The 13,041-nt window shown below is 39.0% G+C and overlaps 1 protein-coding gene across 1 annotated transcript in view; it reads left to right on the forward strand.

The window, feature by feature from the left end:
- Positions 1 to 13,041, forward strand: part of mgat4b (alpha-1,3-mannosyl-glycoprotein 4-beta-N-acetylglucosaminyltransferase B) — a 117,159-nt gene that overhangs the window by 63,590 nt on the left and 40,528 nt on the right. The window contains exons 2-4 of the mRNA XM_052154673.1: positions 5,301 to 5,480; positions 9,459 to 9,602; positions 12,661 to 12,794. Coding sequence (XP_052010633.1) covers positions 5,301 to 5,480; positions 9,459 to 9,602; positions 12,661 to 12,794 — 458 coding nt within the window. The remainder of the gene's footprint in view (positions 1 to 5,300; positions 5,481 to 9,458; positions 9,603 to 12,660; positions 12,795 to 13,041) is intronic.

The raw sequence follows: 13,041 nt of genomic DNA on the forward strand, positions 1-13,041 counted from the left end.
CATTTTAAGAAGTTTGGAGGGCAAAAATTGCATAACAATAGCTTTAATGTCAGGGTAGTAGCATAAATTATCTGTCAAGAAGTAATACATGAGAATCAGCTTAAATATTGCAATGAATGATCCACACTACAATCTGGGAATACAGAAGAGACTAGTCTATATGAATGTTGATTGTTGACAATACACCATCACATATTCCAAACATGAATGGCCTTAAATAAGAAATGCTTAAAGGATTATTTAGCATAGATGTTAAATTTCTATCAAACGCCAATGCTATCCTTCAGAGTCCAGAGGGATGCCAGCTCCTGATAATTTTTTTCAGGATCCAGTGCTCTGTTTCTATGCAAGTGCATCATTGCAAGTTCTGATAGCCTGTCATTTCCCATGCTCGATTGTAGCCAGGTCTACCGCCGCCTCAATGCTGAGAACGACCTCTCACATGAACAGGTGTTCACTGGTAGTGTGAGGTAGATGGAGAGGATACAGTGGATGTTTTGCATGTCTATGTGATCCAATGTTTCTTTTGCTGTCGATGCCAGCTGTGTTTGAGGTTGGTTATTTATCCTCCATCTGTGAATCTCCTGGTCGATGGAGTCTGGCTGATGTAGGTCTTCTCTGTACCATGACACCATCATTACTTGCTTTTGTGAGTTTGGACAAAGCTGAAGGCTTTAGGTATGTAGCAATCATAGCTGGCTCAGAGTTTTCCACAAACCTGGTGTTTAGTTGGCTTGTCACATGGTCAATAAAAGGGTAGAACAGATTGAGTCTTTAATGTTCTTCTATTGACTGTGAGGGTGTCTTCTTTCTGTTTTGCAGCCTATTAGTCACACGCTTTTTTACTGAAACCACGTCAATGGTGCTGGCTAGTTCAGTTGACTTTTCATAAATTTGGATGAAGCCTTCCACATTCCTAAGCTTAGAAATGACCTGAGCCAGCTCTCTGTCCTATTTGTAGGCAGTCATAAGGTTGATATTTGGTGACTGTAACTCTTTAGTCAATGGCTAGATGTGCCCTAGAATTTAGTTTGTTGTGACAGTAGTGACAAGTGTCAAATTACTCTATACTGTGTCATAGTTTGCTAGCCTTGTTGGAATTTGATGATGTTCCTGATTCTATTTCTATGATTGCAGAGTGGCCTTCATTGAAGTTATCCAGAAAAGCACCGACTGCCTTCCCTCTGGAGCCCCAGCATGTGTCCGACATGAGTGGGATGCCTCCTGTTTTTCTATTTTCACTTGCCTGTATTTCCTTGCTTCGTTGTTATTGTTCTTGTAACATGTTCTTCCTAAGTGTAGACCATAGCTGTCAACATTGAACATTGAAAATAAGGGAGATTTCCCGGAATCCATCCCCAAAATAAGGGATTTTTTTTCAGCCATTCTTACCCACAAACTTTTTAAAAGAAAGGACTAATCATTAACAGTCTAAAGAGTTTAAAACTACACAATATATATTAAAGAATGACAGACCAATGGATATGTTTAAATTGCTTTATTTATGAACGAAGTAAACATTACTTACACATTTTAATTTGCTACAACGTGTTTTAGCTTAATGTTGGCTTAGTAACTCCATATAGTCTTACATTTAATGATTTGTGTAGCCTTCGTTTTCCCCAGAGTGTACTTCTTGGCAATCGCTGAATCCGGGAACATGTCAGCCACACTACGGTTGAAGTCGTCCAAAAAACTGAACGCGACGTTATTTTTGGCAATTAGCATAGACATTTTCACCTCAGCTTTCAAAATTTGGTCAGCTTCAGACGAGGCACGGTTCACCACAAATGATGATAATGATGTTGTGTGCCTAGCTGACTCACTCGCGCGCTTGTGTTTCTGTGACTTGTGCGTGCTGCGAAACGTCGTTTTTCCCTCCTTGACCAACACTGAAATTACAGCGACAAATTTTGCAGTGGGCATAATTTGGACCTACATGGCTACTTGTCAGGTAGTGGAAGGTGGTCTCCCATTTACTTAAATATCTGCATAATGTCCTCAGTTTTGGTTGGTGGTTAATTAGGTCGCGGTTATTTTGGACGTCAGCGTCCTGATCCATCATCACACTCATCTAACGTTACTCTACTCTCCTTGACGTTCAGACTTCCCGCTACTTTTTCCCTCTTCCTCCCGCCCGCCGCTACTGCAACTGTCTTCTTCTTCGACAGTAGCTTAAGCTACTGTCTGTATACTGCCACCTGCTTTACTGGAGGTCTAGCAACCCAAGTGCAAGCCACTTCACAGACACAGATAGTTGCGTGTTCTGGTTCTGAGTTAACACAATCAGAGCGTAAAAATACGGGATATTTTATGGGAAAATACTAAAACGGGAAGACAGCGGGAAAAGAGCTAAAATACGTGAGAAACCCGGAAAAAACGGGAGGGTTGACAGCTATGGTGTAGACGCAGAGAAAAACACTCTCAGTGGTAGCTATGGTGTTCCTGATTAGGGGGATGTCATAAAATCCATTGACTACCACAAGCTTTGGTGCATGGCTTCGGCAATGTGTGATTAGTGCCCATGGATGAAGCTCTCTAATGCGTTGTTGTACTGCACTGATACCCACTCATTGTGCTGGCCCCATCATAGCTCTGCCCTCTGAGATATTCTATCTACAGACCCCACATCTACTGAGAGAGGATGGCTTCTGTAGTAGATGCAGCATCTTGTTTGGCAAGAGGACAGAAACCCAAGAACTCTTCACATATTTCGGCTCCATTGTTATGGTTTATGTGGCGAATGCAGATAGACAGTTGTTCTGTCCAGCTCACGTCCATTCATTCAAATGCATGGACTGTGAAAAACTATGTTCTCCTGAATCTCAGCTTCACAGCATGACTTAGATTATGCAATTATTACAGGGATAATCCCCCCTGAGCAACATGATCATGCCTTGATCAAGAACAAATGGTGGTGGCTGTGGGGATCGAACCGGCAACCTTCTGCTTAAAGTTCTGTGCTTTAACCCACTACGCCACCACCAATCCAAGATGATGATTCAGTGTGGTGTCAAATGAAGATTTCCATGTGAGGAAATTATTGCGGTGGCGTAGTGGTCTAACGCACATAACTGGTAATCAGAAGTTCACTGGTTCGATCCACACTGCCACCACCATTATGTCCTTGAGCAAGGCACTTAACTCCAGGTTGTTCCGGGGGGATTGTCCCTGTAATAAGTGCACTGTAAGTCGCTTTGGATAAAAGCATCTGCCAAATGCATAAATGTAAATGATAACAACATGTAAATGGAAAGGAGAACTAACTAATCTTCTCGGCATATCCATTGCTTAGAACAGAATTAATGCTTTTCTGTTGCTCTTGTGCAACTGAAAGAAAATTCTCAGCAAGCTCAGAGGCCTTTAGGTGCACTGGACTACAACTGTGGTTTGAAATGATTCCCCGCTTCTCTCCTATAGCGTTTTCCAGTCTCAAAATCCTTTTATGACATTTTTATTTTTACATTTTTATAGTTTTTTGCTAAATTACAATCAAATAGCACAGTAGGTGGAATCTAAGGTGGTCTAAGCCAAGGATATTTCTCCTCCCACTTCACATTATAGCATAATTGCTTTTCACCAAACTTTGTTTTAGGGTAATTATGGTTATGTTTGTACCACTTATTCTTGAGAAGGCAGTACTTATCTTCATCTGTTAGTGGTTTATTTTTAAACTTGTCTGGATCAAGTTCATGTGTCTCTTTGACTGATACGAGCTCTCTCTCCTCTCCACCTGTCACCTCTCTTCAAGCCTGGTCACCCTCAGTATTGCTCTGCTTGTGTGGTCTCTGAGTCTTTTCCCTTTTTGTTTCTTGTGCTCATTCTCTCAGCCTCCTTTTCTGTGTCTCCCTGCTTTCCATAACCTGCTCCCTTCTCCATCTGTCTCTCTGCCTTCAACATTACATTCTTTCTGTTAATTTCTCTCTCTGTCCTCTTCTACTCTTTGTTCTCTCTCTCCCTCTGTATTCACTGCCTGTCCCTTTCTCCGTGACTCCTCACTTGTCTCTCCTGCCAAAGTGTATTAAGATAGTTTAGTAAAATTATACACCCCTTCTTTATTTCATCTTTGTGTCTGAGTTTGCATCATTTTTTAATTTTAATGATAGAAATGTGTCTCAAACAGTACATAAACATAAGCAAAATGTGTTTTATACAATAATCTATTTATACAATAATATTATATTGTGACACTATGATCAGGCCAGTTTTTGTTTGTGTTGAACAGCACAGGGACATAATACTAATCCTTTCCTGGGCATAGTGGGCAGGGCCATCACCTTCTCTCTTTCTTTTCTCCACATCTTTTCCCATATCTCTTCCCAAAGCTGAGCTTTCATTGATGCAGTCATTTCATTTTCGTCTGTGTCGGAGAAGAAAGTAAACACGGGGTCAATTGATATGTATATGCAAATGTTACCGGCCTCCGCTAGGATAATAGGGGTACCTCATTTTAACATGCATTTCAACTTTCGTTGAAAGTTTATCAGTCTGACATTGGATGGATGGAATTAACGTTAGCTAGCTAGCTAGTTAATTCACTCAAGTGAAACTAACTAGCCGGCATCATGATGGACGCCCACTGTTTAACATAGCGCACAGGAGCTATTCGTCAGATGATGTATGCCTGGGTGGGGATGAATCATGGCATTGAACTACAAGCAGTCTGATAGTAGAATTCTCTAGTTACCTGTATCACACTTTGGCGACAACAGTGTTGAGTAATGATTTTGTAGTAATGACAAGATCATCCACTCCACCCACCCACACACAAGCAATGATGCCGGTGATCAGATAAGAAAGTCTGTTATCTTGGTGTTGTACAATATCTTTGCAGCACCAAAGTAGAGTTATTAGGCAATTATTTCATGAATTTTATTATATACATCTCAGAAATAATACAGTGGTCCAGACCTCGGTGACCTCAATGGTGTGTACAGCCATGAGTTCAACCCTTTAAAAGGCAATGAGAAAGAGAGGGAGAGAGAGAGTTAAAATATTCCTAATTTTTTTCACTTGCTATCCTTATTAAAACTGAAAAACAAGCCCTTTGAAAAGCATGTTCATTATCTTTGTTTGATAAATGACTTTTATTTACTGATGCATAACATCAAGGTTCTTTTGTCTGGATAATTGAATGGTAATATAATAATAATTTATAAAGCAAGAAGTTCATAAAAAGTGTGTTAATTGAGAAAATCAAAAGCAGCAGCTTTTTGGTGTTTGGGATGCAAAATCTAATGCCAGAAATCATCAATTAGCACATTTCTCACTTTCTTTTTGTCTTTCTCTTGTGTTTGTAGGTAATGTGGTAGATATTTACCAGCGAGAATTTCTGGCCCTGAGAGATCGTCTTCACTCTGCCGAGCAAGAGAACCTTAAACGCTCCAAAGAGCTCAACCTGGTGCTGGACGAGATCAAGCGAGCCATTGCTGAGAAACAAGCCCTACGGGACATCAACCGCACCTGGAGCAGTCTGTCGGGTGAGACATGGATGCATAACAGATAGACTTAACAACACACGACACTTAACATGACTAAACATTAAGTAGGACATGTTCTTGGATCAAATTTTTGGTTGGTCCTGGAACAACATTCCTATATACTTCTACTTAAGTAGTAGTGATAGGTTTAGGGCAGGGGTTAAAGTCTTCAACAACATTCTTATTAACCAACCATTCCACTTCTGAAAAGTACACTTTTAACCAATGTTCCTCTCATTTTATATCAAAATTAGATTCACATTTATTATTAAGCCAGAATACCTCTTTATATAAAATGGATTTACACTGGTGGCTAAAAGTTTGGAATAATGTACAGATTTTGATGTTATGGAAGGAAATTGGTACTTTAATTCACCAAAGTGGCATTCAACTGATCATAAAGTATAGTCAGGACATTACTGATGTAAAAAACAGCACTATCACTATTTGGAAAAAGTAATTTTTGATTAAATCTAGACAGGACTTGTTTCCCTCAGCATCCCTCCAACACTTTATCCTTGAGTAATCATTGCTAAATTGCAAATTTTGTACTAGAAAATCACTTGCCATTGTGTCAAACACAGCTGAATGCAATTTGGTTCGTTAAATGACGCTCAACATTGTCTTTGTGTTTGTTTTTGAGTTGCCACAGTATGCAATAGGCTGGCATGTCTTAAGGACAATATTAGGTCAAACAATGAAAAAAGAAACAGCTCTCTCTAGAAACCCGTCAGTCAGTCATTGTTTTGAAGCTTTACAATGCTTGACATTGCCAGAAAAACTGAAGATTTCATACAAAGGTGTAACTACAGTCTTCAAAGACAAAGGACAGCTGTCTCTAACAAGGACAGAAAGAGATGTGGAAGGCCAGATGTACAACTAAACAAGAGGATATGTACAGCCATGGCCAAAAGTAGAGTTTTATATTATAAGTTTTCTGCTTCATTTGTTGTGGTGTTGATTCACATTGTTTCTAGATTATTGTGATTATCGGATGCACTTTAAACAATTGCAAATATCTTCATTGGCCTTAAAAAATTAACTTTATCACAAAAACCCAAATTTCACTGTTTTTTGGCCCTGGCACAAAGTGACCAGCTAATATTATTTCACTAATCATATCAGCAGCACCTGGGAAAGTGTGAATGAGTACTAGTCAGGTGAATAAAAGGAGGGAAGAAGTGCTTCCAATCATTGTGTTCTTAATCTCTATGTTACCTCTAAAGAAAGACGTGCAGCCATCATCGCTTTGCATCAAAATGGCCTCACATGCAAGGAAAAGAATATTGCACCTGAAAGAACCATTCACCGGATCATGAAGAACTTCAAGGAGAGGTTCAACTGCAGTGAAGAAGGCTTCAGGACATCCCAGAGTGTCCAGCAAGTGCCAGGACTGTCTCGTCCTGAGGAGTCAGCTACGAAATCGTGTCACCACCAGTGCAGAGCTTGCTCAATATTGGCAGCAGGTTGGTGTGAGGGCATCTGCACGCACAGTGAGATGAAGACTTCTGGACAATGGCCTGGTGTCAAGAAGGGTAGCAAAGAAGCCACTCCTCTCCAAAAAAAACATAAAGGATAAACACTTACCGAGGGCAAATGTGAAATAATTAGGGTGTAACTTAACTTCTCTGATTAGTTTGATAGAGAGGCTTTGCAATGGTGAAATATGGGTAAGATCTTCCTGTTCAATACCAAACCAGGGATGGGCTCTCTCAGAAAGATGTGACCAATGAGCCAAATGTCTGAGACTGAACGCATAATAATAAAACAAAATCTTGGGTAGGCCTAGCCCACCTTTGTCAATCGGCCTATGTAACTTGCTGAAATCCAATCTGGGACGCTTACCGTTCCAAATGAAGGAATTCGTTATGCTATCAAATTGCTTGAAATAAGAGAGGGGGGCATCTACAGGGAGAGACTGCAGCAGGTAGTTGAATTTTGGAATACAATTCATTTTATTAACATTAACCTTCCCAATCATTGTTAAATGTAATGAAGCCCACCTGCCCACATGCTCGAAAACCTTTTTTATTAAAGGGTCAAATTGAACTAAATCAGACAAATTTACTGGGAATAAAATCCCCAAATACTTAATGCCCTGTTTGGGCCACTGGAAGGCGCCTGGCTGGATATAGACCAATTAAATGTATCCTGAGAACTGGGAAAATGAATTAATAATTCTGTGGAGGCAAGGCATAGATCTACAGTAGTAGGGTCAGAGACAAATGATAATATATCATCTGCGTAAAGCAGAAGCTTATGCTCCACAGCTCCCACCATCACCCCTTGAAAATCATCCTACTTTCTTACCGTGACTGCTAATGTTTTCAGGGCAGAACAATAATGGGGAAAGAGGGCAATTCTGCTGGGTGCCCCTATCCAGTGTAAAATATTCTGGAATTAATTTGTTTGTTTGAACCGCTGCTACAGGGTGTATATAAAGTAACTTAATCCACCCAATTAACGTGCTCCCGAACCCATACATTTTGAAAATCTTAAAAAAATCCCATTCTACCATGTCAAACACCTTCTTGGCATCAAGGAGGTGGCAGCGAACTGAGACTGATCATTCGCCACTGACCACATAATATTGATGAAACGCCTAATGTTATCAGAAGTGCTGTGGCCCTGAATAAACCACACCTCAATTTAGGGAGTTCTAATGGTTCCACAAATTGCCTAATATCTTCACCAGTAGACGAAGACATGGACCTATAAAGATCAAGATAGAACTCTTTAAAATCATTATTAATATCAATGGCCGAGGTAAATATTTTACCACCAGTAGATTTCACTGAGGGAATGGTAGAAAAAGACACTTTCTGCTTTAAATATGCGGCCAAAAGCTTCCCTGCTTTGTCCTCCGACTCAAAGTATGACTGTCGTGCCCTGAATAACCAAAACTCCACCTTCCGCGACAAAATCTGGTCAATTTTCTGAGGTCATCAGACAACATTCACCACTTCAGCTCACCCTCGGCACTTTTAATATTCCCTTCCAACTCCACGAGTTCTTCTGCTTTGGATTTTTTGGGTGAATGAGGCGTATATGATCTGACCCCTAAGAACCACCTCAAGTGCCTCCCAAGCCACGCCCACAGAGGATACTGAGGACCAGTTGGTCTCCATATAAACGTTGATTTCCGCCTTTAACATTAGTTGGAATTCAGGATTTTGCTAAAGGGATACATTAAAGTGACAACTATATGATTTATTTTTCTCCATATGTGGCAACATCTCTAAACTCACCAGGGCGTGATCTGAGACTAAGATAATTCAATATAATTTTTTTTATGAGAATACAATATATATATTTTTTTAATAATAATGGACATAAAAAGTAAATGATAAATGATAATAAAAAACAGATGCAATGAATATGAAGTGAAATGGTTTGGTAAGAAGTGTCATCAAACGGAATTGAAAAAATAAACATTGATTTCAAACAGATTTCCTAATAAAAAACAGATAGTCCTGCCACAAACCCTCGCCATTGGTTGAGTTGATGTTGCTGTGCCGAACTGGATGGGTTGCTCAAAACAAACCAAGCCAATTTGGAAAGCTCTGCACAGCCTCAATATTTACACTTTTTGGGGAAATCAGCCTACTAATGGCTTACTTATATTTACCTCTACATATTAAGATAGCATAAGAGGGAGTATTGAAACATTGAAATGACATCAGATTTAAAAAATATTCATAACTGTGTGTGTTATGCTTAACAAGAACGTTAGAGGCAAAGTGTGTATTTGTAGACTGGGTAAGACGGTTTGATCCGTTATTGACATTTCTGAAGATTTATTTATTGATTTGCTGTCAGCGTTAGGGATGTTGTTAGGATCTTGAACAACATTGGATTAAGGTTAATATGCATGTAATTCCAGGACCAACAAATAATGTCCTGATTGGGTATATTGTGAAGACTATGACAGATATTTACATGTGAATATGACTGGGAAATCTCCTGTGTCTCTTTAAGATGAGACCAAGCTGAAGTTGTGGAACGTGACCAGCAGTAAGAATGTTCTTCAGCTGCCAAGCATCTTCCACCATCTGCCACACCTGCTCGCCAAGGAGACCAGCCTGCAGCCGGCTGTGCATGTTGGCCAGGGCCGCACAGGAGGTTAGTGTGTATGAGCGTGTGCAGCCTTTGTGTGCAGATATTAATGGGGGCTTGTATCAAAATGCCCAAAAACGTCAAATGAGTTGAACTATTTTGTTTGTAACGTTATTACAAACGTATAATTTTTTCTTTCATTTTATATTCATGCTAATCCATTTTTAAATTAAACATTTATTGGTTCTTATTTCGATTTTATTACGTGTTCTTTCCTTTTTATATTTTAAAATGACTGCATTTTTCGGCATTGGACTTGCAGATTACGCCACTCATCCACACTTAAATGCTGTTGCCGTCCATGAAAACGTAGCGTTTTGAACATACTTTCCATTACCACATACTTTGGAAAACGGTGCCATTATGAAACTAAAAACTTTAGCTTTCAAGAAAAAATGGATTAGTATAGATATGGACTTTCATGTGGTCTTTTTTTATTTTCCTTCTCTTTACCTTGACTGTTTATAGCACTTTGAATTACCATCATGCATGAAATGTGCTGTATGAATAAACTCCTCTTGCCTATTTTCTTTTCTAGGCATTTTTAGTTATATGGATATTGCATAAAATATGGGCTTTGTGCCTCTTGTGACACACATCTGTCAGATTAGTTCAAGTGATATTGTTAAATCCCTGTGTTCACGGTCTCTTAAGAGAGTGATGTTGAAAGTGGAGCAGACATGAAGAGGTTTGTGATCAAACGCTAAAGTCAGCGCTGAAAGTGATAAATACTTTAACTTAAAAACCTGAAAGACTGATCTAAATCCATGGTGACAGTAGAGAGCTCTATAATCTATTATAGGGACCAACCAGATAAATAATAAGGCAATAATATGCAATATTTTTTATTAACTGTTACAGCATAACACATTTTCATTGCAATGTTATTTCAACAAATTTGACAACTAATGTTGTATTTATTTTTATTTATTTTACAGCTATCTGCTATTATATTTTAATATGAATATTTAATCTTTATAAACTGATTATGAAGTTAATTCAGTCTTTGCCAATTACTCACTGTGTTTTTATATGATTAGAAAAATATGTCCTCAAAAAAGAATTAAAATGCCACTGCAAATCAGCTCCAGAGAGCTCATATTGCCCCTTAATTAAAAAAGTTAATTTCACAGTCTTTGTGAGACACTAATCCACCAAACTCTTTATATCATCACTCTTGAAGCATATATTCTCTCTTGCTCATCTCTCTTACATACCTCTCCGTCTCCTCTCCTGGCTTTCGGCCAAGTTGTGTCTGGGTCTGTGCTCCGTCTGAGTGGACAGTTCTCTGGGATGCTGTCCAACACAGCCATGAGCCTCAGCGGAAAGGAGATGCTCTGCTGTCCCATTGGCCCAGCAGGGGAGCTGTCTCCATCCATCTTAAATGAAGATTTAGCTCTTAGAAATGCAAATGAACAGTCAGAGAGGACTGCCACACTACATGCTTGTTTTAAACGTTTCAAAGTAATAAATAGCCCAAAAATGTAAATTGCCATGCTCAGTTACTACAGAGTGCAACAGTCTGGTTGCATAAGTAAAAATCCCATTATGTTTTTGCTATAGGGGAATTCATTATTAACAATAACTTTTAAACCTTTAAGATCAGACCAACCATGAGCTGGGAGGTTGTTTATTGATGGTAAATGCCTCTGTTGAAGCCATAAGGCTGCATTGTTTCTGCATAAATTATATAAAAATAAGTATTGTTTAAAGGAATGTTCCAGGTTCAATGCATGTTAAGCTCAATCGACAGCATTTGTAATATAATATTGATTACCAAAAAAAATTATTTCGACTCATCCCTCCTTTTCTTGACAAAAAAAAAAAAAGAGAACAAAAATCTGTTTTACAGTGAGACACTGCCAATGGAACTGAATGGGGCCAATTTTCATGTTAAAATACTCACTGTTTCAAAAGTATAGCCACAAGACTTAAACAATATGCGTGTTAACATTATTTTAGTGTGATAAAATCACTTACTAACCTTTTCTGTGTAAAGATATAGTCATGACAATGTAATGTCAACAAAACCCTACAAAAATTGGCCCTAGTTACTTTTATTTTCCTCTTTCACTTTCATTGTAAGTGCCTCACCGCAACCTCCACGTTTGCTTTTTTTAAAGAAATGTAGGGACAAATGATGTCGATTGAGATGAACTTGGATTGAACCCAGAATATTCCTTTAATAGTGGAATTTCTGGTGAACAAGTACATTACCCATGATCCTGCAGCAAAACAGTCCACCAATCACATAACTGCATCCAACAAAGCACACCAAAAGAGCTCTGCAGTGACCGTCCACAATTGACACAATTGAGCCAATCCGCATATACCTGTATATTTTGCAATTAAATAAATATGTTGTTTCATATACTTAAAATCAACAACTTTAAATCAGTAGTTTTATTAAATTTATTCCATAAATTCTCATTCAAATTCGTCATTGCAGTGCTTTATGGTCTAGTAGTTCATCCCCTCTTTAAGTCTTGTACCTTTGGTTTTTTGTCTGATTTTCAGATACTTTTTGACTTCTAATCACAGTTTGTAAAGTTGTGATTCAGCAGAGCTGGTTGGTTTGGTTCATGGCTCAGCGCTCTTCTATTAAGGATATGATGAAATATCTATGTAGAGAATGAATGGGAAAAATAGTTCAGATACTAGGAAAGCTAAAACAAGGTGGGCACTGTTGCACTTTATTCAGTCACATACTCTATTTTCCATGGAACACAAAAGGAGATTTTAGGAAGTATGTTCGGGCTGCTTTTATCCATTTAATGAAAGCAAACAGTGATCAGGGACTGGCAATCTCTAATAAGAACGAAAATAAACAATGCAATGTGTTGTTCTGCAAAATTCTCACAAGATTCACATTTTGTGCTACTGAGGTTGAGTTACAGGTAGATAGGTGTAGGGGTTATAGTTTAGGGTAAGTGTTGGGGTAGGGTTAGGTGTAAGGTTAACTGGTCAATTACTTACATAGAGATATGAACACCTAATATAAATTGGGTCCTTAGTCCAAATAACTTTATATTATTCTAAAATGATCTGTATTCTGTATTTTCAGTGTCGATAGTGATGGGCGTGCCCAGTGTAAAAAGAGAGGTTCATTCCTACCTGACAGACACGCTCAACTCTCTGATGTCAGAGCTGAGTCCGGCCGAGAAGGAGGATTGTGTCATTGTCGTCTTCATTGCTGAGGTAAAATTTCTCTGCTGGCTTTCACTGCAACATCCCGTTTTAGTAATGACTTCATCTCTAGCTGCGAGCTGCACTAACCCGTGGTAACTCTGGCCTGCTGTTCAGCCATTAGCATCTGTACACACACCAATTAGCGCACAGACTTGAGCAGGCAACATGCGTGTCCAGTGAGGATTTCACATAGAATAGTTCCTGCACAACAAGGCCGACACCAATTACACACTCTCCACCAGCACTGCTGTCTAGG

The sequence above is a fragment of the Xyrauchen texanus genome, chromosome 23 (genome assembly GCF_025860055.1).
Source record: "Xyrauchen texanus isolate HMW12.3.18 chromosome 23, RBS_HiC_50CHRs, whole genome shotgun sequence".
Taxonomy (NCBI): domain Eukaryota; kingdom Metazoa; phylum Chordata; class Actinopteri; order Cypriniformes; family Catostomidae; genus Xyrauchen; species Xyrauchen texanus.